The sequence below is a fragment of the Astatotilapia calliptera genome, chromosome 5 (assembly GCF_900246225.1).
Source record: "Astatotilapia calliptera chromosome 5, fAstCal1.2, whole genome shotgun sequence".
NCBI lineage: Eukaryota > Metazoa > Chordata > Actinopteri > Cichliformes > Cichlidae > Astatotilapia > Astatotilapia calliptera.
In genome coordinates this window covers 9,591,449-9,618,610 of record NC_039306.1, presented here as the reverse complement: position 1 = coordinate 9,618,610, position 27,162 = coordinate 9,591,449, and the positions used below count along the sequence as shown (strand labels likewise).

The 27,162-nt window shown below is 36.4% G+C and overlaps 1 protein-coding gene and 1 long non-coding RNA gene across 4 annotated transcripts in view; one reads left to right on the top strand and one right to left on the bottom strand.

Moving 5' to 3' along the window:
* ephb2b (eph receptor B2b) overlaps nt 1-3,917 on the bottom strand; it is a 121,522-nt gene extending 117,605 nt beyond the window's left edge. For all 3 annotated transcript variants that reach the window (XM_026167135.1, XM_026167138.1, XM_026167137.1), the window contains exon 1: nt 3,738-3,917. In XM_026167135.1, coding sequence (XP_026022920.1) covers nt 3,738-3,789 — 52 coding nt within the window. In that variant the 5' untranslated portion in view covers nt 3,790-3,917. The remainder of the gene's footprint in view (nt 1-3,737) is intronic.
* A 126-nt stretch (nt 3,918-4,043) lies between these two features.
* On the top strand, nt 4,044-18,691 carry LOC113022087 (uncharacterized). The gene is made up of 4 exons (XR_003272400.1): nt 4,044-4,414; nt 10,141-10,469; nt 16,695-16,752; nt 18,574-18,691. It is a non-coding gene; the product is annotated as an uncharacterized LOC113022087 (long non-coding RNA).
* The last annotated feature ends 8,471 nt before the right edge of the window (nt 18,692-27,162 follow it).

The following is a 27,162-nucleotide window of genomic DNA, read 5'->3' as shown; positions in this document are numbered from 1 at the left end:
TGCATAATTATTTAAAAAGGGAAACCATTTCAAACATCAACTTTGCCACTATTTGCCAACATTCAACTGAGTCTTCCAGTGTTCAATAGAGCACTGAAGGAATCCAGTGCATATTGAAATGCAATCAAATCTGTAAGACATTCTTTGAAGACTCCATGCTGTGATGTCATTCTGCCCCACGTCAGCATCCTCTACTGTGGTTTCTGTCCCTTTATATATTTCAAAGAAAAACAGGAGGAAAAAAGTTATATCAGTGTGATCTATTCTCCAACTAACTTCACGAACACCACGCATACATGTCTAGATGGGGTTGTTATTGCATCACAGCAACACCAATCCTCCTAGCTGCACTGCACAAACTGTAATACCACAACAGAAAGGGCCAAACGGAAAAGCCAAATTATCTGTCTTGTAAATTTCATCTCCTACAAACAAAACAGGCAACTCGAATTTTATGGCTCAGTATGAATATGAGAATTTCCACTCAGCAGAATTAGATGAGCGCCATCGTTGTTAGTGTGGCTGTCAACTGAACACTGATGACAATGAATGGCCAAACTAATGAAGAGATAAATCCACACTGTTTTCATAGACATGTTTGGCATAGCTAGGCTAATTTCCTAGGCAGTAGTATGTCCATTAATTTCCGAAAAGAGCCCGTCTGTTCTTGTTAACTAAACCAATAAGACATGGCATCAGCTTACATTAACACAAATAAACAATTTAGAGTTGTTTCACATTCCACGCGGTGAATTAAATGCCTTTGAAAACTGGCTGATTGCAGCTGATGAATGAATGCCATTTGTAGTTGTCTAACATGGTGATACTAACTGAAGCCGGGGGAGTACATAGCGAATAGAGATGAGCCGCTGAGGGGGAAAAAAGATGATACGATAGCTTTAACATCGTTTGCAGTATACTTTTCGCAAAATAATCACTTGGTACACATTTGGTTGCCTGGAGTTCAGCCCCAGTTTTAATCCTTGCCAACGTGACCCTTGCCTGATTCTTTGATTCTCTGTACAACAAATAGTATTTTCATGTTTACGCATTCAGCTGTAGAAGCTGTAGAAGACGCTATAATTTCATTCATCAATTCATTTTATATATTTCTTTTTATTTTAAATATTTCTTTTTAAAAAAAACCCAACTAAAACCAACTAAAACAACGTGATTTAGCGATCAACACATATTGAAATTACACGGGACAGTGTAACATAGCAGACAATAAATAAACAACATGGACTATTGAGAAATAAATGCATTTGACATGTTTTTCCCCGTTTACTGAAAAAAAATAAAAAATAAAAATTGTGTCCCGGTCAAAATGGTCCACTGGAGGGATTTCTTCTGTTGCATGCTGGGATGGGGCGCTTTTTCTTTTTTTTTTTTTTTTTTTGGGATTAGAGCTGCAGTGACCTCTTTTTCAACTCTTTATTTTACCTACGTAAACCATTCTTGCAACTTCATTGGACAGTCAGCTAGGGTGATTCAAGGGATAAAATGGAGGGTGGCGGTGAAGGGGGGGCTGCTTCGGCTTGTGATGCGACTAGCTGGTTTCCACATCAAAACTGAAGTACCACAGTCCCAAACGGTACTTGCAACATGAATGTTGTATTTACCGTAAGTACTATCAAGAAATATTAACAGCATCATTCTTGGGGAAATCGCATAATTGCACAGCAATGGCTGTTTGAAGGACGTGCAAACTGCTTTTTGAGGCAATACACGCTGTCTACTTTCACATATTTTTCACATTAAATTTTACAAGTAGAGAAACAGTATCCATGGACATGTTTGTTTTTTAGAGAAAATGAGAAGACAAGAGGAAGTGGAACACTCTGTAGTGTGAATTTGATGTTATTTTTGGCATTTGTCATATCCTGTGTTACCCCTCACTCATCGACAGAATAGAGCAGATAAAAATCAAACAATAAATAAGCATTATGAAAGCAATCAAGCACTCATAATAAGTCATTGAACAAAAGCAAACCTAAAATTACGTACATAAATACAGTATTTAGTTTTACAGTAAATTGTTTTATTGAATATAGTCTACATAAAATAACTATCTGGTAAATTTATATATATATATATATTATAAATATATTATTAAAAATGAATTTGGGACATGAAGTTTTAATCTGCACAGTTTTAATGTGAACATATCTAAGCGTTTTTATATTGTTCATAAGAGAAAAAATATATATATAAGTAAAAACAAAAATGCAATGTATGTATTGTATGAAATACGGGTTGCACATCATTTCCAGTATTTTTGTAATGCTGAGTGCACTGCATCTCTAACTTACCTAAGTAACAAGGTTGATGAAACCTTAAATTGAAAAAAAAAAAAAAATCAAATAAAAATTAAATTAAAGCTAACAAATGTTCAACCTGCCAATAGGAAATGTAATGTAAGCTGTTGAGATCTCTCTTTTTTAGGTCTTGGATATGTTAACTACATTGAAACCATAAACTGGAACAGTCAGTAGTAGTCTGCATAAATACGCATGACATCTGTCAAAGTCTGTGCCAGTCCTACAGTGAACCTGGCACGTCCTCCAAACTTTCTGCACATATCTGGCATCCTGTTACATATGCACAAGTGATGTGAATATTTTTCCATGTTTTTCTTTTTCTTGTTGTTTCATCCTGCTCTAACATTCAGCTGACTTTCCAAATAGTTTCTTTTCGCCACCTGTAATTATGAGGTTTAGTTAAACTGACCAGAGGAGGAAGATGCATTTGTTCTCTGAGAGCATCCTCAAAATAGACTGAATAAATAACTGGGCTTTCCATTCTTCAGTGCTGAGTCTCCTAACCTGTCACAAAGCAACCTGAATCCATCAAATCAAAAACAACTGAAAATTACAATTTAAATCAAGACTGGAATTCTTAAATTAAAAGGAAACATGGTTTCCTGATGTTTAGGTCTGCTTATTTTTATTTAAGTTTAAAGAATCTAACATTAATACAGTCTTTCTCTGCTGCAGCACTTGTATATTATGCTGCATAATATGTGGGGAAACCTTACTTTGGAGCATCACTCACATACAACAGTAAACACACATTACGGGGATTATTTTCACCATTCAACCTGTTTCATTATGCGCTGAGCCACGATGACTCTTACCCTTTCCTGCTTAGCCAGGCTTTGCGTACAAATGACTGCATAGTGACCAGGCAGAGCCCTTTTGTGAGTCTGACAACAGGATGTTCAATGCTTATGTTTGTAATTGTTTTCCGGCAGCCTAAAAAAACAAACAAATAAATAATTTAAGCAGAAGTCCTTGTTTGTCGTTTGTTTTGTTTGTTACGCTTTTGTCACCAACTGTTGGACAACTAACAGTGACACACCTCCACGGACAAAACGGATGCGCCTTACCTGAATGGGATCTCATGTTTTATATTCTGCTGGAGCTACCTGTGCAACACAAAAGGCTGTATGTTTCCTCTCTTTATTAAGGCTATTAGCGCTTGATAACATCCGCAGCGCACCTGCGAGATGCGGGAACATATGTTTTATGCCCCACGGCCATCCCTCTGCATGAACCGACTCTGTCTTTGCTAGAATTAAGTACTAGAAATGCAATACTACTAAAATTTACACATATGAAGGCAGGAGGATGGAAATTTAGTCCGAAAATTAAATCGTGAAATCACGCGCTTTGTTTCAAACTCGAAGCCGGTAAGATGATGCGGCTTTAAGCGTTGGGATGAAAACACTAGCTTACCTTCAATAGCTATTACGGCCGGTAAGGTCCATAATATCCATAGAATATCCATTATTGGTTACTTAAAAGTCCCAGACATTCAAATAAAATATGTTCCGAAAGCCATTGACAGCAAAGGCAGAGAGGGGACAGGCAGTCCTTCTCCTCCAATAGAGCGATCCCAGATAGCAGAGACTACGAACTCAAATCTGAACCAAGTTTGGGCGAAACCAAACAACCGACAGACAGAGGGGAGTACTGAGCAACATAGAAACACGGCTCTGTCTTTCAGGAAAATATTAGTCCAGTAAGTGCTATATACTCTAGAAACAGCAATGTAAATAATCAAGGTTAAAACATTCAAATTTGTAGTTTCGTCATTGTAAACGCTCATCAACACGTTTGTTCATCCCCGTCAAATCTACTTCAATTTACCCGGCTGTCAGTCATCGACAGAAGGACGGTCCACAGTACCTTACCTAGCGATAATTAAGTTTTTGTGGGGCATTTATAAAAGATGGAGCAACTTATTTTCACTGCCTCGCTGCTCGAAGTGGAAATAGTCGTTTTTGCTTTATCAGTCCAGGCTTGAATATGTATTTGGGGTACACTTCGAGGCTCTTATAGGGAAGTAAGAACAGCTTCACCGCAGCTTTCTGGCGCTGGAACAGGTGACCAACAGGAGAGAAAAATGTGAAGTAAGTTTAACATTTTCATGTCCTCTTTATTAATATATTTTCTTTCCAAGACGTTTGATTGCGTTCAAATGTATACTTTTCCACAACCTTGTACTTCAGGCGGTTTCAGCGAAAAGTGATTCATAATGTTAAGTCACCGTGTAAGCATTAGTAATATTTTAATTACAAGCAAATGCTCGCATTGAGTGCAATTATAGTTCGTTTTTTGTGTTTCCAGATTTAAGAAAAAGTGTTATTTATATTAATCAATGTAACGATGTAATACAAGTATATTATAATCCAAATTATGAGTAGTACCATTTGAGTAACAGTGTTTTAAAAACTTTATATTACTTCCCCTCCCTTTGTTAAGGAAAATATATGTGTGTGTGTGTGTGTTAATCACTTTCATACTTTATGTAAAATTAATAATTTGATTTGAACATGTCATATGAACATACAGTAGTCTTTTAAAAACTTGCCAAAGAGTCAAATATGTATAATAAAATGTGACTCCAATCATTTAAAAATCAGATGATGTAAATCATCATAAAAAGAAAATCAGCTGATGTGATGCTGGCTCAGTGTTTCAGTACTTCAAAAATATGACACAATTAATCTTCCACAATTATTAACTTTGAGCTGTGTTTGCACTAAATTGATTTAAGTTGGCACAACAGAATCTGGCAGCCCTGTTCCTGGCAATCATTGCCATCTATCAATAAAAATGCTATACATAAAATAAATACACGTATCAAAAATCATACTGCCTTCAACTTTCATGAATTTTCTGCTGTTTTAATGGGATTACGCTTTGCCAAGCAGGTCCGAGTTGCCAGTCATAGTTGGCACCAAGTCAAAATTTATTGAGCATCTTGTGAGATATAGTTACAGTTTTTTAATTTCTTGAGAGTAGTATAAAACTTATTTCCTGTTCTAGGAGTTGGTAGTAAAAATTCCAGTGTCTTTGTAGGTACTGTGTAAAAACTAAAACACAGACTGGTTTTATATGACACAATGACAGGCATGGGGACTGACAGCGATACATTAAAACAGCTGCAGAAACGACAGAAAAGTAAAAAAAATGATCGCTTTGCTTTAAAAGCAACATAACGATATACACTGAAATGCATTCAGAGAGAGAGAAAGCCAGGCAAAAAATGTATAATTTTAATTTGCTCTTTGTATAAAGAAAGTACCAAACATTGTAGGACAAACAAAAGCGGTCTTGCAGATGTCCTCATGACATTTCCAGTCGAAAGTAAACATGCATGAGGAGGATATGTCCTAGATACTAAGTATGAAGTTACTAAAGCTGGCTGAGGAACAAGAATTTATAATAAATTGTTTGTCATCAAACATACCTTTTTTTTATTACATTCCACAATCCTGCAGCTATGCAGCAGGACTCTCATGGGTTAAATGAGCCAGGCTGATTTATTTGCCTCCACTGAGCTCAACTATATTGATTCCAGGTCACTTGACTGGCTGACTTCAGATCATGTTCAGGTGACTACAAAACAGATGGAACACAACGGCAAGGCACCGAGAAAGCAGCTTTTCCTTATAATGAATTCCATACAAGCTCAATATTGACTTAAGCCAGGAAAGAAGTGAAAGATGTTGAAGGAATGATATTAATACTTCTCTAATATTACACAGAGATCTCTCTTCCACGCTATGTTATGATGACTACAATGTCTGTAATATATTGTAATGCAGAGCAGAGAGGTTTAACATTAGCCAGAAATACTCTTATGGTTGTTTTCCACAAAAACGCAACATACAAGTGCTACAGCTAAAACAACACTGACCACAGCAGATGATATTAAATAAAAGCTACAGTATAACTCATATGCAACAAATTATGTACAACTATTCTCTTAACAATGCATAAAAGGTGCACTGAGAAATTAATTTGAAGTTCCTTCAGCTTGCTAAGGTGCAGCCACTGAATACATATTATGTGCGGGCAATTTGTGTGTTTTTAACAATTAAATATTCATCAGAATGATATTTTGGCATTGCTTAACATTATATGTATGAATTATAAACATATTTTTTATTTATTAATATATTTCCTATAGAATTCACTGATTTAATTTAACACTAATATTTTACTTTATTCTATTCTATGTGATTGTGCTTTTTTTGGCATTTGTTACATATTTAATATCACCAAATAACTATTCCTTTCTTCATTTAATATTAAATATTTTATCAATGCGGTTATAGAAATAGAAAGTCTAGGATTAAATAATATTTAATATAGAGTGTAAAAAACTGTAATTTAAATATAGATTTCTGAGCATCCTTTGTATGACATTAACAGTTGCATTTATATTTATAGTAAATAATTAACAGAACTTTAAGTAAAAAAGTTTAACTTTTTTATTTTATTTTAATTTTCTAATTTTACTTAAAACTAGGAGAACATTTCACTTTTATTTGTAAATTTCATATATTTTTTCTTTTTTGGCAATTTCTTATATTCATCAAAATGTACGGTGCTTTTTATGTGCTATTTTTTTAAAATTAAATATACATACTGATTATGAACAATATATTCATATTTATTAATTCAATATAATTTTGTATATTGATGAGAATGTAAATAATATTCATATGAGGGATCTCAGATTTAGAGACACAATATGCAGGCATTCATATTTTGTGTATACATTTATAAGGAAGGGATTAAAGGAATTAAAATGTTTTAAAGGTCATAATATAGAAAAAATAATTTTATACAGAATAACAGAACAAAAGAATATATTATATTTTTGGCCAGCAGTAGTGGATGTCTTTTCCAATGATATGAAACGTCATTGCATCGACACTGCCACCTAGAGTTTAAAAGCTCACACCATTGACAAATGCCTTGTTATTGAATACACCGCAAATGTATACCAAAAAAGTGTCTAAGGTAGTAATGTGAGTTGAGTCTAGTTCAACCTTTTTTTTCGCACTTGCCTGAAAGTGCAGCTTCTATTGTAATTACAGTTATAAAATTTTGCTATTGTGATAATTAGACTCATAAATTAAAAAAAAAAGTTTCATGGTCTTAAAACAAGATTTTTTGAAATCAGAAATTCAAACCTCACTTGCATGATTATTTACACTAAATATCCAAACAACCTCTGGAATAAAAAGAAAGATTTGTTTGTTATTTGTGTTTTAAGTTCAATTAGTTCAGTTTTAAATCACGTTTTCAGTCAAATTTCAATTATTGTCATTGACTTTGTTTTGTTGACATATGATAATAATAATAATCAAATTTTACTGTATATTTTTACCAAAGAAAATTTTTTAGCTTAAATTTCATTTGACCTCAGCCTATCACAGAACCCGTTAATGTTTAAAGACATGCTATTTTTCATTGGTGAAAATGAAATAAACTTCATGGGGGTGAGAATGAGTTTCTGCAATTCATAAGCTGATTTTATCCTTTGGAATATTTAATTTAATTTAATTCAATTCAATTCAATTCTTTATTTATTTGTCACATGTAGTTATAACTAGTACAACACACAGTGAAATGTTTTTTCCGGCTAAAAAGTACTCCCCCCCCCCCCCCCCCCGACTGTGCTTCTTACTAGACTTATAATAAAAAATATCTATATAAAAGTATAAAAATGTATAATATCGTGCAAAATATTACGCTGTAATAGTTAAGAGCTATAGTGTACGTATTTACATACTTGCGCTTAGGTTCATTCAAAACAGCCACACTGCACTGGAATCGATTTCACCTGGAGCCTTAAAGGGCTTACAGGGAAGTACTGCACCCAGTCAGCGTTAGCAGCTGGATAAGGACCGAGGAAATAAAATGCTCTCCATAAAAGTTGGTGTGTGATCCCTGACCCTGTGCCGAGAAAAAGCTGCGAACTCCTCTAATCTCGGGAGACCTTTTGCATGTGGATTAACCTTAGTTAAGACAAGGCCAGGCGGTGGAGAGTTGGCTGGAATGAACTCTGACAAGCAGGGAAACCAAAATTAATGTGGATCGTTCAGGATTTTAAATGTTATTTTTTAAATTGTCAGAGCAGTGAAGACAATTTTTGTTGTTTTGTTAAAAAAAGAAAAGAAGAAATAACACAGTCACAGAGGATCTAAATATACCGTAGTTGTTTTGAAAAGAAAGTATTTGTTTAGTGGAGTCGAAAAAAAGATAGTCTTATTGCTTATCTTTCCTCCCCCCCCCACTGCACTCCTACCACCCGCCACCACCTTCCCAGCGCATTGGTTTACCCCTGCCAAAAATTTAATTCAATCCAGCTAAGTTGCTCCAGCTTTAATTAAATAGACCAAAAGCCTTGGCAGGGTTTAATTTACTTTCTCGTTAAGTGAACTTTACAGAAACTGTATAACTTTCACTAGTATACTGCCGGGACCTGATAGAAGGTTTTCTTTATTATTATTAAACTTTTTAAAATCAAATCACACCATTTCCAACAACTGAGTTGAGTTTTGAGGTGAAGTGAAGGCTGAAGTCTGGTTTATGTTGGTCCACTGGCTTATAGTCAGATGGAAATGTGCTTGAATGGTGTACGCCTGTCAGAGGGCAGACAACACTTTTTATCATCATAATAAATCTTAGATCTATTGCTGTAAAGCAGAGACCCAGTAAAAAGTGATTCAGCTGACAGTCATGATGAAATGAATGCCTTGATAAAATGGCAGTCATCAATCATGACTTTGGTTTTGGATGCTAACGTCCCCTCTAAGCTCTCTGCTAATTGATATGAACCGTTCACATAAATCAGCGGCTGTGTACTGATACTGCATGCTGTTGACACTGTGGTTTGCATTTCGGAACTAAAGATTTTATTTTTCCCATAACACATACTAAGTTGGAGTCCATGTGTGTTGTAGTTATTCTCCTGTAATGTGGATAGTTTTGTTGTATTGGAAACAAACTAGAACGTTTTCCTAAATTTAAGGATGCATACTTTCACTTATATCTTCACTTCTACTAACTTGACATTGTTTTGTGGACTGTCTAAAAATAGCCGAGGTCTGACTGCAGATGAGTCCAGACTTCAAACACTATTCGAAATGACCATTAGCAGCATATAGAGCTGAATACACATGCAGATCTGCACCATTAAATGAACTGCTTTCTTTCTTAAGGAAAAACTAAAATTGTTCTTAGGAATATATTTAAATAAAGTCTCAATTAAAAAATAAACAATAAAGGTAACTTCTTTAGTGTACAGCGGTCGTATCACTGTTGCCTAGTTAGAGTGACTTCTATATAACACCTTTAAATTTTCATAGCGTAAAGAAGGAAAAAGTCAAGAAGCAAAAATGTTCCTTCTTTTTTCGCTCACTTCTCTTGGTGTACAGACAGTCAATTTGTTTGTCTTCAAGATAGCTTTAAATAAATACAAGATTACATGTATATATAAATATATACTAGTATTAAACTTGATGCTTTGGGGTTTGGGACTATTTGTAAAATATCTGAAAAAAGTGGTACTGGGTACATTTTAGTAGTTGTTGTCTCAATCACTAAATAATATGTTTTATTTATCTCATACGAGTGGCATGATGTAACAGAGAGAATATGTTATGGGAATTATCACACAACACGTAAAAAATATGTATCCGTAATAAATGACATTTACACAACTACATTATTTATATAGCATGTTTTATTGACTTTGGATGTTGCAAGCTGAGCAAGCTTAAATAAAAACCAGACAACTGTATGTCTTATCTTTTTCTCTTTTCTCTCCATCTAGACTGTCAGCCATCACAGAACAACAGATGGAGGTGCACGACAGGATATTGCTTCTAAGAGGATTCCTGTTTCTTTCCCTGTCACTCTGGACATTTTTGTGGGGACAGACTCTTTCATCGTGACCCAGCTCAAATGGCTTACTGGAACTGGTGTAGAGTTGATGGTTAAGCCCTCTAAAAGCCACCACTACCCGTGTTGACCTGCTTGGCAAACAGAATTTCCCGATCATATCTGCTGTGAATAACATTTAAATAAGTAACCGGGTGGGATTAGAAATTACTGGTGTTCTCCTAAGTCTCTGAACTCTGACGTTACCCGAATAACTCTAAGGTATGTTCCAGCTCTTTGCATGTTAATGGCCCGGTATCAAATTTTCTCGTCTCTTTAGGACTACCATAACATCCTTACAAGAAGCAGTGGTTCCCTCACATCAGCTTGTAGTTAGAATATCAAATGCAGGAATATTTGCTCCTGCATGTGAACAAATATGCAGGCAGACATTATGATATTCACATTTCTACAAAGAATCATTTCTAGAAAGAAGTTTAAAAGATAAATATTTGGTCATTGACTCTTATTAGCATTACAACACAATTAGCATTTTTTTACTGTTATGGATGCACCACCATTATCATTAATAGTAACTTTTTTAATTAGGAAAATAAAATATTAGTTGTTTACCGTCTCAATAGCATGACAGCAACCGAGTGATGTAAATCAGAAAAAAAACTGAAAAATCATCAAAAATAATTTATGACAAATTTGAGGTAATATGTGCTGTTTCGAGCTCCACTAATGACATAATGTACGATTTCTAAGACAGTGAGACGCTGTAACATATTTACTATATATGGATTAATTTTATCATTTTGGAATGTAAAGTATTTTATTACTTCAGTCATACAGATATTCCGAAAGTTTGTATTTAAAAAAAGGCAACTGAGGGCAGACGCTTGATTTCTTCTTGTGTTCTGGCCGCATTTTTATTGCAGAAGCCCTCTCTCATGGCACACAGAGCATGCTGACGTGCTGAGCCTGTAATCTGTTTTATCTCCATGCACCGAAAAACGAGCTGTTTTTTTCACTTGCACAGAAAGCTATATAGTTACATACAGGTGAAGCTAGAACTTTATTAATCATAGTGACTGAATAGTGAGTTTTAACTTTTTTTTTTTTTTTAATTCAAAGTGGTGTTTACATGCTGCATGATTATGGTAACCTGGTATGTAAATCGGCATAAATAGAGGAGATGTATATACTTACACATCATCTTGTGTCTTTATGAGGAAATATCCAGCATTTTGTATGATTATCGGGATCGTCCCGAGTTATTAGGGTCACATTAAAAGTTTTACCAACTGTCCAGAGTAATGTAGCAGTTCAGTTTATCACAGTAGTAACATAAATGTCTTTATTAGCTTTTGTAATACTATTTTTGACTAAATTTAAGTTAAAAGCATTATATCTTATACCTTATATCTGTACTTTTTTAGGCCATGTCGCATTAGTGATTTCACACAACTGACTGACCTCCTAAGGCGAATGTAGGTTTTCACACTTGCACAGTTCAATGAATATCTAATAAAAGTTCTACAGTCATGTAATGACTTCATGGGGATCTAGATATAGATGCTTTTCCTGTCGGAAAACATAAAAATGGTTAATTTAACTTGGTTGCTGCTCTGAGGGATATTACCTCTTTACTGTATTTCCTTTGTATTTAACCTAGACCCTAAGAGGAAGGAGGGAAACTCAGAATCTCCTGGGGGACCCAATTATATTTTCTCCTGTGTTCTCTGCAATATAATGACTTTGCAGCAAGATCATTTTTCCTGCTTCTGTTTTATTTTCTTCTGATTTTATCTCAGTAGACATAAGAAATTAAGCTTATTTCACTCAAGGATCATTTCTCTGGTCCCCTTATCCTGTTTCATTTTATAGTTTTTACCTAACGACCACTATAACAGGCTATGAGGGACTGTCCTGCTGCCTGTGGTAGCAGGTCAGTGCTCGAGGTAAATTATTCTATTTCGCAAACTGTTATTCAATTCATGCTATAAACAATGATCGCTGTCTTTTAAGGTTGGCCCGGAGCAACTCCAAATTCAGTGGTGAACAGTTCCCCTGCAGATCATCATGCTGAATTCAGCCATAACTTTTCATGCAGTCAGTCATAAAGTTTCAGCTTGAACAGACGTGGTAGGTTTCCAAACCCAATAGCTTGTGGCTAGATTTTTCTTTGCAGTCTAGCACAAATCGCTGACCACAGACCAGACCAGAATTTGTCTGGAGGCTTTAAGGATCCTCAGATGTTCAACAGAGTTAACTTGCCAAATATATAGGAATTATATTTAATGCTTATGAAGTCTATAAAAAGCAACATACAATTTAAAATGTATGTGATTACAACAAATTGGACATGTACTTGATTTAACAAGCCAATACACAAACATGTCCTGGTTATATGAAGAATAAGTACAAACAGTGACGTATTCAAATGTGGGTGGTGGCGCTGCACTGTGTATTAGTGTCTAGGCATACACATTTATGCGTTGTATAAGCATGTACGCAAGTGTCCCAATGCCACTCCATGTAAACGTCTGTATTTGGAGAGGGAACAGAGAGAGCTGAAGTACAGAGCAGAGTGAGGAAATAGAGCAGAAGAATACAGGCCTGACGTAAAGAAATCCTGGATAATTCTGCCCTAAGATGTGTGAGGGCTACAAAGAGCAGAACGCAACATCCAGAGGTTGTTCCCATGGCAACCTTTGCCCAGGGAGATCACTGACCCTCCCGCCCTGCAGTGCAAGCGGGGGCACAGATTGTAGGTCACATATGGCACCAGTGATCCAATCAGGTCTAATCTGGCTTGACTTTTAGGTCATAAATTATACTGGCAAGCTGGTATATATTCAGGCTTCAGTCAGCTTAGCTGTCTAACAATGGTTGCTTTAAAAGACAAGTTGATGAACTGACCCGTTAAGTAGGCATGTAAACAAATGTACATTTCGTCCGTCATTATGGAACACATACAGATCGAGAGCATAAGCAAAGCATAAAAAGCACCATCATATTGATCTGTTGGGTTGGCTAAATGCAATACAATAAAAGAGCAATTCAGCAAAAGAATGGCTTTGCATTGTTACACATGCTGATTACGTCTATTAAACAATATACACATGTACCAAAAATGTAATATGTCCAACATTACAGAAATGATCACATGCACAGTATTTTCACATTAAAATATAAATGTGAATGTCAGTTTCTAGGTCATGTCAGTAATGTTAAATTGTCTTTTCTGCAATATTGTATTAAAAATAAGGTTTTTTAAGTATTTAAAAGATATAATGCTGGTAAAAGGTTACCTTGAAATATTTTTTTTTAATCTTTTTTCAAGCCAAAATACACACTTTTTTTTCTTTTTTCTTTTGCACAACAGCAGAGTTAACAGTTATTTGGTATTTGTGAGAGCTAGTGCCATTTCTTAGCTTAGCTTATCTACTTAGTACTTTTAATTTTTATTTTTAGGTTTATTTAAGCATTGTCTGACAGTATGTTTGTACTAAGTACCGCAGCAATTTCCTAATGTTGTAAACCTGCTCAACATTTGGCAATAAAACCCTTTCTGATTCTGATTTAAAGTAGTCAACACCAAATGTGGATAAAAAGCATTTTTTAACACTTGTGATATCTGAAAATTCAATAAGAAGCAATGTGTTTGCAAAATTCTATTTAAGTATGAATAAATTTAGGACATGTAACATTACTAGTCTGGGATGTGGAAACCCCACAAAGGGAAATGAGAAATGCCCGATTGCACAGGAATTGCGTGTTGGTATTTCACAATGTTTAAATGAATTATAATGCCCCTACCAAAGTTCTTGTATCATCTGCACACATATGTAATTCATGATGACCTCAATATCACCAGTGTGAGAAACTCTGAGGGAAGCTTTTTTTCTGGATGTGGATGTTAGATGCCGGTGGTCATGCAGCAGAAACACAGATATGATATGAATGATTCATACACCATGTTCCTGGAATATTGGGATAGGGAACCTGGCCATCATCAAATGGGCCTTGTAGTTATATGTGCCTTTGCAAATAGTTTCCAGACACAAGAAAAAACACCCACACCCACAGATACATCATTGTGAACTAAGCTTTTAAATCCTAGCTTAAGTTGGGGTTGTTTCATGGTCTGGATCATCTGAATTTTCTTTGCACTCACTTATGCATTAATAAAGCAGATGTTATGTGTGGTATCTTTGCTGCATATTTAATGGATGCTTTTTGTTGCCTCAGGTTGTATATTTTGCTTATATTTATTGTGTCTAATGTATGTCCCCCCATGTTTATGGATATCTTTTTCTGTTTTTCAGTTTAAATCATTTTAAGATAAATGAAATGAAATGTGCAACATAAATAGCATTTCTATCTGATTACACTTTATGCATTCAGGTCAAACTCAGTCTGATAGAAAACTGCTCCTGATCTCAAACCATCTCTACTCACTCACTGCCCCGTGGTTTGTGATTTCATGAGTGAGCTGGTAATAATCACGGGTGACTGGATTTTCACCTTTTTGCTGAGATCTATACATGAAGGCACAGCTCAACTGTGAGACCTTGAGCTGCCATATGGGAATGCCTGAATTCTGAAGTCAGACAAGTCTTTACATCTGCTTCTCATTGCCTTATCTGCATCTTATATGCACCCAAGTAAAGGAAACCAGTGTATATTTAGCAGAATTGCTGTAATTATTTTTAAAAAGCCAAATATGACAAATTATTGCAGTATGAAGAGTGTTTATATGTTCTTTTTGGTGATGGATCTGTTACAGTGTTAGAAATAAATGGAAATGGAATGTAATTTTAGACAGCTCAACATATTCAAGAACAGCACCTGCAGGTGTTAATAAAATTATACCAGTTCAGCGGTCTAGAATGAAGCATGACTTTTTTGTTTTTTGTTTTTTCTCTTGGCTTTTTCGCCCTAACTCTGTCTCTCTGTGCTCTATTTTTCTTTATTTCTTTTCTCGTTCTCTTCAACCAGTCGCAGCAAACAGATGCCCCTGCCTGAGGCTTCTTCCTCTTAAAACTGAGTTTTTCTTTCCCATTGTCACATGGTGCTTACTCATTGCTTGTAGGTTTTTCTTCAACAATATTACAGGGTCCTTTACCTTGGTGGATAACAGGCCTTGAGGCAACTGTTGTGATTTGGCACTATATAAATAAACCTGAATGAATTGAACTGGAGGGAGTATGTTATGAATAACAGAAAACATTCAGTAAATATTCAGAAAATTTCAGCAATGAAATTATTGTACATTCTGATTTCAGTTGAACATATTGAGAGGATTACTTGTGAATGTTACTCTTATTTTTTGGGCTCAGTCTTTCTTTTAGTGGAAACTGGTCACTGGTCTTGATGTCTGCCTGCACAATTATGACTCATGACTGCATCTAGTCAGAGTCAACTGTCTTATCTCTTTTCCCTCCTACAACGACTTCCTACATTTCTTCTGTCCTTAAGTCATTTCAATTTGGCTGATACACTAAATTAAATATATCTTAACAAATATTACTCCTTTAGGTTGATCTGATGAATTATTTCCTTAAGAAACACAACAGATTGTCAAAATTGGCTTGGCTGATTGGCAAACAGTACAAAGATAAGAAAACCAAACTGAATGAGGAATTAATTATTAAAACCAAAACTGGGAAAACACTAGGAAACCTGAATAGGAGCATGGAGACACAGGAGTGGGTAAACAGACCCTCTGAAAAAGGACCAGGGAAAACAGAGACAATATATACACTGAGGGATGATCAGGGAAGTGGAAACACATGGGAACACATCAGGGACAAATTAGCACATAGCAAAACAGGGAAGCAAAACTGGACACAATGTACATGAGATGAGGGATTGACAAAATAAAACAGTAAGAAGCACTCACACCAAGATTCAGACAAGGACACACAAGCTTGACACCAGGACGGGGATAAACAAACATGGGAACACAAGAGAGACTGGGGAGACAAGGACAAAACATGAAGAAGAACATGGGAATAAACAGGTAAGGGGGACAGAACACTGAGACATGACTGGATGAGAGAGAGAGCGTGAGAGACACTGCAAGAGTAGATATTAAATAAGGGAAATCAATACAATACAGTGTTATCACAGTCATTTCACATTATTCACCAAAATAAATCTAAACTAAATAAAATAAAATAAAATAAAATAAATGGAAAACATAAGAGCTTAGTGAAAACTAAAGGCAACGATGTCTGTCTGCAGAGGATGAGTAGCTTTATTGTTGCATTATATTCCAAATTATATTGCTATGTTACAATGCTGATTGACAGCCTATAATTATATTGTTCATTGTGATTGTTCTGCATAAATAAAAAGAGAAAATATTGTGGCAGTGTGCTAATCCTATGACTAATGTTGTGAGTATAAGGCTGACTCATACCAAGTCTGTATGAACTGTTTCTAGCTGTACTGTTCCAAACTCTGCATCTGTGTCTTTAAAATGTCTTCAAGGGGAACTTGATGGAACATGGCTTGATGGAACTTTCTGGTACAGCGAAGTGCACACAAAGTGAGTGATCTGACCTTTTCTTGTTACTGAATCATGCAATGTTCAACCTCTCAGACTGCTTGTTTTAGGAAACCCGTCCGAACGCATGGAAGAGAAGTAAGACAGGATGGAGGAGCAAAAGGTGACAAGAGCAGAACTCTGACACTAATGCAATCTGAAGTGGCCTGTAATGCGGTGTTTATAAATTGAAAAAATTGACCTTCCTTGGAGAGGTGACACAAGCCTGCACTCCGAGATGTTTCAGGGGCTAAGTGGAAGTTTCAGAGCAAGCTGCAGTGGAGCCTGAAGGCCGAGCAAATTTTTCATGAGTAATTTAATATCTGGAACATGAGAGCGTGCTCCACTCAGAATCCTGGCCCGGATACGGACAGTGATCTGTCAAGGGGGAGGGGGAGAAAGTCAAAAGGGAAAACCAACGAGTAGCCAAGACTGTACATCAACTTTCATCCAAGGATGCTTAGGAATGATGCATTGCCACCAACCTCAAAACATGTCTTTACCAGGAAATGCTTCTGGGAGACCAGTTTTGGGGGATTATTCTTCATTTTGTTTAAACGTGAATCTCTCGGTTCTTAAAAATGATCCAAAATTGGGTTTCGGTTCATTAGCACCATGCAACACAAGTGTTAGTTCACATAATGTGTTACTCTTAAATATTATTCAAAATTTGCAAGTCAAGCCTTCTAACGTAACCACTAACTCCTACTAAATCATCAGATGTGTAAAAGGATTGAAAAACTGGGGAGTTGTGTTGTCAGCAAAATGTTGCAACACCAATAGTGAAGTCTGCTGCTAGGTCTGTAGCATGGGCCACAGCAATTATGACTTGGTACAAAGCTTCTGCTGCTGAGTAACCCAGTCTATGGTCCAGTTCTTCTTCAGTCCTTACACTGCCTCCTGCTCAACAACAGTCCTTGTTTAGCCCTATGACCTTTGGGCAGAAATAGTGGAGAAACAGAAACCAGAGTTGAACAAACCACTGCCAGTCTAGGATTTTTGTGGATGAAATTTTGAGGGTTATGTTATAATCCTGGAATTAAATCTATGAGTGGGGAAAGGCACACATAAACTTATGCAGACTGGACCACCAGCAGTCACATGCGGCTTCAGATTATCATGAACTCCTTACTCCTTCCCACTGGAAGTCTGGAAGCGAGAATGGCGTGTGGGAGAGAAGTCTTCCTCACAGACAAAAATCAGTCATGCAGTCTCTTCTTTTATCAATCCAATTGGGCTAAATTCAGGAACATCTTGTTTCAGAGTGAAGCTGAAAAATATATTCATGTATTTACTGATTTTAGTAATAAAAGCTCTTCAGTTCCCTTCACTGAGCCCATGTTAAATCCAGAATTGAATTTAAAAACCTTCCCCCTAACAAATCTGAGATGAATGGCCCCATCATCTCTTGTAGACCTTTTAATATTGTGTCAACACAACAGTGCATTTTCCTCTCAGTTGCTTATTTGGGGTTCCAAAATCTTCCACAAGTAGGCTAAGAAACAGTGCTTTCGGTTATCAGACTCCTTTCCTGTGGAACCAGCTCGAATGTTGGATTTAGGAGACAGACATCATCTCTATATTTAAGATTAAGGGTTAAAATCCTCCTTTTTGATCAATCTCATCCCTTAATTTCACATCCCTCAGATGTGAGGGATGATGGTGCTATATACTCAGACTGTTGTGTGACCTCTCATGATGCCCTCAGTATTTCCTTTCCTTTACACCCTTTGTGTTTAAATGAACTATTGTGACGGGCCATAACAATGCCATTTACTTTTGTCTTCTCTCTCTTATAGTTTCGTTTTGTTCTTGTCTCTTCAGTTTTCTCTTTCCCCTCACTTCCCAACTGGCAAGTGACTGCGCCTCCCTGAGCATAGCAGGAGGTCTCTTCCTGCTAAAGGTAAGGTCTTAATTCTCACTGTTGCCAAGTGCTTGTGCAAAGGGGATCATCTGATTTGGGGCTTTTCTCACCAGAATTGTGCATGTACTTTACATGTAAAACACTTAAAGGTGCTGCACAAATATACTGCATAAAAAGTGTGATTTTCTCAGTGAGTGCGGCTGTAAATTACAAGTCAATACCTCTTGATAATGTTGCCTAAACTGTTTTATTTAGCTGAAACACACATAATAATAACATGCTCATGTGCCAATGTTGCCGTTTTCTGCGGTGGACGAAGGGTTAGCACCAGTAATCTGAGTAGCTTGTGGCCGTGCAGCCCCATATGCACCAAACTGCAATGCACTGTGTACTCTGGCACCTTTTTGCCAGAGTACACAGTGCACCACCATTATTTTTTTCAGCAATCTAAACTCGAGTGGCTCGTCTGTCGGATCAGACACGGGTCTGCCTTGGCGCCCCATGTGAGCCTTGGCCACCCATGACCTTGTTAGTGGTTCATCACTCTTCCTTCTTTGGACTACTTTTGATATATACTGACCACTGCCGACTAGAAATACCACTCAGTTTTAAAGATACTCTAAATCCACTCATCTAGCATCACAATTTGGCACCTTGTCAAAAAGCACTGTACTTACAGATTTTCTTCAAAATCATTTCGTGAGTATATAAAGGATAATTTGGTCTTTATTGTTGTCACATAATATTGTTTTTACTTGAGAAACGTAAAGACTTATTTTAGATGTTGTAAATTTTAGCTTTTCAGTAGAGTTTAATGATTAATTATGCAAAATAATATTCATGAGAAAAATGGTAGTGTCAGATACAGCCCTGCTGTATCACACACACACACACACACACACACACACACACACACACACACACACACACACACACACACACACACACACACACACACACACACACACACAAAGTCAGATCCTTGTATTTGCATAGAACATAGAACAATTCCCAGGACAAGGAAACTACAGATACATGAATCCTAACAGTACTAGTTATTCAGCTGTGTATAACACCACATCACAATGTCATGTGAGTGAGAAAATCTATTTGACAAAATTTGGAAAAATGCCGTTTTAAGGCTATATTCCTGCATAGTAGCATTCATATTTTATTGCATATATATTGTATATTTTATTCAAATATTTTTATTTTGATGATGATTTATCTTAAATACAGCATACAAAAAATGATGTTACTTAAGGGAAACACAGTTCTGCAGCACTGTTGTATTTTGATGACCTTGTTGTATAAAAGGAATGTAATTCATAAAATATTTTTACAGGTCATGTTTCTACAATCCAGTCACTGCTTTGCAACAATAACTTGGAGAAAGAATTGTTTTTATCAGTGTTAACATCATCTTTGGAGGACATAACTAAGCCATGACTTCAAGCTGCTTCAATGGGTGTATTCCTGATTGTTCAAAAAATTCTTTGCATATAATTAATTCTTGACACTCACCTCAAAAGTTAACATCTCTTCATTTCACCATCCTCTAGCTATCTTTAAAGATGGGTGATTATCAGTATACAGATTTTCCCATATTAGATTCTTTTGTGAGAAACTGTCATCTACAAAATATTTAGTATTCATGGTCATGATCCCTTTGGATAAAAAGCCTTTGCTTTACTACTTAAAAAAATAATATTTAAAGCTGCTCTTGATGATATTTTTCTAAATAGGTTATTTATATCTTTGAAGGTTCATCATAGATTGAATTAACTAATCATGGCAGCTCTTTCACTGAAGAACAATCATCCACACATCCATTATCTTATACTTATATAAAGTTGGCTCACAGTGACAGGATGCTATGTATTCTGGTACAATGCCTGCAGGACTGCTGGTGCCACGCCAATCTGCAGGTATAGCTCACACTCTACATCACATCACATGAATAAGATGTAAAGGCACTTGAACTCCCTTGCTTGGGGCATCAGAGAATCATGGCCTCAGACTGGGAGGTGCTGACTCTCATCCCCAGCCATTTTACACTAGGCTGCAAACCACTCCATGTGCATGCTGACGGTCATGCTACGTTGAAGCCAAAAGAACCGCATCATCTGCAAAAAGCAGGGATGTTATTCTGAGGTTTCTAAAGTGAACACCCTCCTCCTCTCCCAGCTATGACTGGAGAGCCTGCTTTTTACTAACCTAAAAATAAAACAGCAAAAGTTTTTGTGAGGTTATAGTTAAGTTGGTTAAAATACCTTCCTGTCTGTCCCTTGTCATTTGTGTCCTGCTGAATTTTTGCCAGGAACGTTTAGTTCTAATTTTGTGCTATTAATTTAGCAAACCTCTAATTTAAAAAAAAAAAAAAAAGATTAGGTTGCTGAAAACATTATAAAGGTATTTGCTACACAGTGTTTTTCTTTAGATCTCACTGAGGTTTAACATCAGGAGGATGAAGAATTTAGTGAATCATAATTTTTATTGTACTGTTGCTTTTATATAGATTGCCACTGTAATACCACAGTTTGTGTTACATTCATAGAAATGTTGGAATTTTTGTAATTTTTTTCAACCTTTACTTATACAGGTAATCCCATTGAAACTGAACGTCTCATGTTTGTTTGTTTTTTTAATTTATGGCAATATAATTATATGTTTTTAAATGGGTAACAACAAGATAATCAATATTAAACAATTGATTAAAAAATATTCTGTCCACTAATCTTTCTTAAAAAGTGGCACTTCCCACAGTTTTTTCTATCTAAAGCATATAAAAACATTTATCAGCTTACTGACTGAAAACCTATAGCTTATGCTTGTTTATCACAGCAGACTTTCTAACTTGTTCCAGCAAGTAAAGCACAGATAAAAAAAATAGCATGAGTTGTGACTGACTGAAATTATTTTAGGCATGCAGGGACCTGGTCTTGTGCATTGTTGTTATAAGCTTACTAAGAAATTCTCATTAGCAGCAGCTATGCACATGCTCAAACAAGTCAAAATTCAGTTGTTAATAAGGTCTGCGGCTGCGACACGACCTGTGTCACAGTGATTTCCAAGATTAGAGCTATTCTCTCTCCACCAAGTGGCTCTTCAGTAGGTTACTTTCCCTGATACTGTGAAGCTGCTGACATTAAAATCGATCGCTGTCAACACACTGTCAGTCCTGATACCACAAAGGACATTGACAACTGGGGCTGGTGAGAAGACCTGCAGATAAGGACAAATGTCTCTGATAGAGACCAGAAGGGAAAAGAGTATGAAAGAATTTACCACTTGACAGTCCCAGGTGCTTCTTTATATGATTTCATGGATGGACTTGAGTTAGAGTTAAAATACAATTAAAACATTCAAAATGGACATTTAAACTATACAATATATTTTATTTTAATGCAGCTAAATCCTTTTTAAGGCTGAAAAACTATGATTTTATGTTTTTTTACATTTTTTTTTATTTTTTTGTGCATGTGTTGAAAATATTTTTATTCTCATACAAACCAGTGTCTTTTAAATGTGCGGTGGGCCAAATGTTCAGCATGGTAGAAATGTAATGTAAACCTGTAAACCCACTCTGAGAGTGCGCATGCACCATCCCACCAATCTGGATCTGCTAAAGGAAAAAAATGTAATATATTCTTCCTTTATCGTGCTCCACTTTACCACTAGGTTTAATGACAACTGCCCTTTCAGTTTTTACATAGTCCTGCTGACAGACAGATAAACAGCAACAGTAAATGTATTGTATGTTTCAGACTATTAGTGGCTTTTTACTGAGAGAAAAAAAAACAGCAAATATTAGATTCATGATTAATTCTTTTGATTTAACTGTGTTTGTACACACGTAAAATCCACAGAAAATATCAACTACAAAACCTGTGAGACTGAGTTTAGGCTCTGTGTCACTTGTGGTTATATGATGTGTTCACAGCCAACACTGGATGGTAAAGTGCTTGTGCTTACCCAGCTTCGAGCTTCACCATAAGCCATGGCTGGGTGGATCTAGAGTGTTACACAGGGGTCATGAAGAGTTTGGTAGTCTGAACTCGCTGATGTTAACTGAAGCATGCAAGCATCAATGCTTGCACCCCTCGAGGCACTGCTGCCCGCTAAATCTGTGTCAAACTACGTAAACCCAATGCATCTCCTCTGCAGTGCAAAATCATGAGAGACATCAGTTGTTCGCCTCTAGAGGCCGATCAATGGGCCAACCAAACTTATTAAGCTGCGTAAATGACATTCGACAGAATCTACTAAGTGTAAAACCGCAGGGGTGGAATTAGGTAAGGACAGACACAAATATACACAGTCAGTGACCTCTTTGCAATGCTTTGCTTCAGCTTTAAAGGTCCAGTGAGTGCTTTACATGTATAGCATCATAGTGATATGAAGCACTGTGAACCCAAAACATTGATATTACCCCAGAATTTAATTATATTTGTAATGTGAGAGTTCCTATTACTCCCAGTTACACAATATAGTTACGTTCCTGTATGAGAGAAGATCAAATCAAGTACTTAGGAAATTATATTTAAAAAGTGTGTTACTTTCTACTACTTGTTTCTCTAGATTCCTTCCTTCCCTCTTGCACTCCATTTTTCCCTTCTTCCCTTTGTCTCTCTTTTTTTTCCTTCTTTCCTTTTTTCTTTTTGGAATATTAGGATGTATTTAAATAGGATACAAGCCAAATTGCTTGGAAACTGCTCAAGGTCTCACAAGATGGCTGCACACTGCAAGATTCAAACTGTGGATGAAGAACAGAAACCAAGAGCCACATACAAATTTGACTGGATTATCAGTTAACTGTTCTGAAAAAAGAATGAGATGTACATGAAAACCTATTACTGCTTGAAATGTATAATATAGATAATTAAGAATGTCTTTCAAAATTGTTGAGTTTTTTTAAGGTTGTCTGCCCCCAAGTGGTCAAAATATCTAAATACAGTTTGAAACAAACACAAGTTATTTTTCTTTTTGTTTCAGCAACCAGTAAGAGGTTTTTCATGTTGTATTTCATGTTGGTGTCTCATGGTGGATAAACTCAATGTCTTCCAGGGGTATCCATTAATATAAAAGACTTTATTAACCTAAACATAATGTAATGCATGTCAAAAATAAATAATTATACAACCAGATAAATGGCTAAACAAGCATGAAGCATGAAAAGGCACTGGAAACAGATGGAACACAACCCTGCAATTACAGTTAGTTGTACTTCTCTGCTTCACACACACACACAGGCAGACACGTACACACACAAGCACACCAACACTTTCATGCATTCTTGATCTGTTTATGGTTTGTTCGTGTCACAGTGAAGGCCATTTGCTGACCTATATAGACAGCAGTGTTTGAGTAACTCGTGATGGGAACGCTACGTCCAGATGCCCCTCTGTTTGCTCAGGAGTGAAAATAGGTCAGAGGTCGGGAGAAAACCAATGAAAGAATGGGATTCACACAATCAGCAACAAGCATCATGGAAGAGAACAAAAAGTCTGAGCTGTTTCCTTATGCCATGTTTGCTGCAGGCTCGGCTTGGGTAAGAGTGCTACAGTCAGGAAATGCATAAACATAAGAGTGTCTGAGTGTCTGAGTTTGAAATATAAATTCATTGTTCGTTACAGAGTCAACCACTGAGTGTATGTCATAAGCTGAAGGAAGCAGTGAACAATCGAGTGATTTCAGTCACTCAAATATTTTGTGTTTACAAAAGAAATTTGATGAAATTATGTGCTCTCAACATGCCGTTGTTGATTCTCTGCAAAATAGAAATTGTGTCAACAAGAAATTTATTACAACATTTCAGAAACAAGCTACAATTATGGGAAACATAAAACCAAACGTGTGATATCAAATAAACTAAATTTCAAATGGTACACCTGTTATATCTTTTCCTATCTGAACAGCACAGAGAACCATATAACTGATGTTATGCTAACTGCATAACCAGCACAAAAATATGAAGGCAGTATGTCTGTTTTGGTCAATATGCCAAATGAAATGTTTTTCATACTGCATTTAGTGTCACCAGGTGTTTCACTCTATATGAGATTGTACAGCATTTTTGTTCCTTGCTTCTAACACAAATTGAAAAAAAAGGTCAGCACTTTAAAGAAAATATTTTAAGTCAGATTTTTCCCTTTTTTTTTTCAGCTATGAATGAAGCAGGGAATATGGTTAACCTGGGTCAAATGGAGGGCAACCTGTCATATCAAGACCCAGAAAAACAGGACACAGAGAGACCAAGTCATAAACGGCACCAAATACTAACTAAGACAACCAAAACTAGAAATACTGAATAAACTCAGAGAAGGCTTGGGATAAAGCGCTGTAGTCAGATTAAACTAAATTGAGCTCTTTGGCATCAACTTGAACCTCAATGTTTGGAGAAAGAGGAATGCTGAGGATGACCCAAAGAACACCAACCCCACAGTTAAGCACGGAAGTGGAAACATTATGCTTTGGGGCTGTTTCTCTGCTAGGGGTATTGGATAACTTCACCACATTGCAGGGCAAATGCAGGGTAAAATCCTGGATGAGAACCTCCTTCCTTTAGCCAGGACATTGAAGATAAGTGATAGATAGGTATTCCCATGACAATGATCCAAAACATATTGCGAGGGCAATTAAGAAGTAGCCAAAGAAGAAGCAAACTAAGTTCATGGAGTGCACACTCTCCAGACACCAATCCTATAGAAAATCTGTTGAGGCAGCTGAGAGTTACCATCTCTTTGTAAGTGAAGTGAATTCAGCAGAGGAATTTCAGTATTAGCAGTCCCATTTGTTTATCCCAAATTTCAGATACTGTCTGATTATTGTCAGAGGATATCTTTCACTATAGTGAATACTCTACATTTAACCTCCCTCGCTGGATGTAGTTTCACCAGGTTGAAGCCAGAACCAGAGATATCGTAACAATTCTTTAATCTGTTTGATCTGTCATGTTGAGTAGCCCAAAATCGCACCGGTCTTAGCCAATCTAAGTGCTCGAGGAGCTCTGTTTTCAAACATCAAATTGTTGACTGCTGAAAAAACAAGCAGCGCATAACTTTTTCAGCATTGCATCCACACAGTTTGCACAGATGAAGTCATTTAATTGTGTATCGTGTTTAGGGAAAGAATTGTGTGCTTTGAAGACATTGCTGCACTGCTATATATCGGCCACTAATAATGTTTAATTAGTTGGCCATAATAAGCTTTCCAACAAAGTTTTGTTGTAAAGTTACTCTTTGAGTTCTCTCTGCTCCATTTACCATAATTATGAATCTGTAGTTTTATATGTAGATTGTGCTCACCTGGTTTAGTCATCTTTGATACTGCTTAACGTGGCCTCGACCTTTTACTGCATTTGCTTGGTCTTTTCTTTAAATAAGAAAGCAATAATCTTAAATTACAAGTCCTAGCTGGTCTTTGGTCGTTTATAACATTGCTTTTAAAGGTTTTTTTTTTAAAGAGATGGTTTATTTAAAGCATTAAAACATAGAACAAAGAAGGCAACTTCACAAAGCTGCATTGGATTTTTGAGCTGTTAGAAACATTGGTTATCTCTGACTCCTGTCATGAAACCTTTCTGTCTGATTACTGATCTTTTGTTTTACTCGCAAAATCTTCTTCTTTGTAAGTAAGGACTTTTCTTTTTTCAAAGTAAGTTTTCAGATGGTCCAAGGCAGATATTTCCCTCGTTTTAATCACAGCCCTGAAGCGCACTGTAATTGTTTGATTATCATATTTGACCTTCAGTGTGCTGACTGGGTTGTTTACATGGTTTTGGGGTTGCCAGAAAAGTAAAGAAGAAAAACACCAAAGATCTGTGTGATACTGTAATTGAGTGTCACATGTCGGTGCATTTGCTGGATCGTGCCTCGAGAAACCGTCCTCACCATTGCTCCCATATGTTACAGTCATGTGAGCATTCTGGCAATCGGCACCACTTAATTTTCCACTTTTCCCTCTTTTATGCTCCTGGCTTCACATCCTGGCAGGCAGCACAACCTTCTCCTTTTTTTCATATATATCCATCCACAGAACATCACAATCTGAGATGCCTGCATCCTGACTTTTCCCCAGGGACGTAACTTGATTGCAATTTTGTATCAGCAATGGAAAGTCTTGTGGGTTTTGTGTTGGTGGCAACTGTTGGCAAGACTCTGCCGACTTGGCACACAAATATTTTAAAAGAAACACAGCCAAGATGCAACACAAGCCAACAGTGTTATTTACTTTAATAGTGTTTTCCCCACTGGTGGAAAACAGATGACAGTAAACAGAAGGGGATTACCAGCAAATTGATAAAACAGTCTTAGGATAATTCATCACGCAACTTTTCTTTTACACAGTGCGCTGTTTCATTCTTCTGTATTTATCAAAAGATGCTGTAAACTAGTCCAAGCTAGTTAGTGGAGTGGAGCATTAGTGCCATCTAGTGTCAAGGGCATATCACCACAAATCCAGGCTTAGAAGAAATGTCTGCTAAGCAGGAATATAGTATCATTTCATGCTAATGTAAGCCCGTATTCATCCATTCACAACTACTTAGA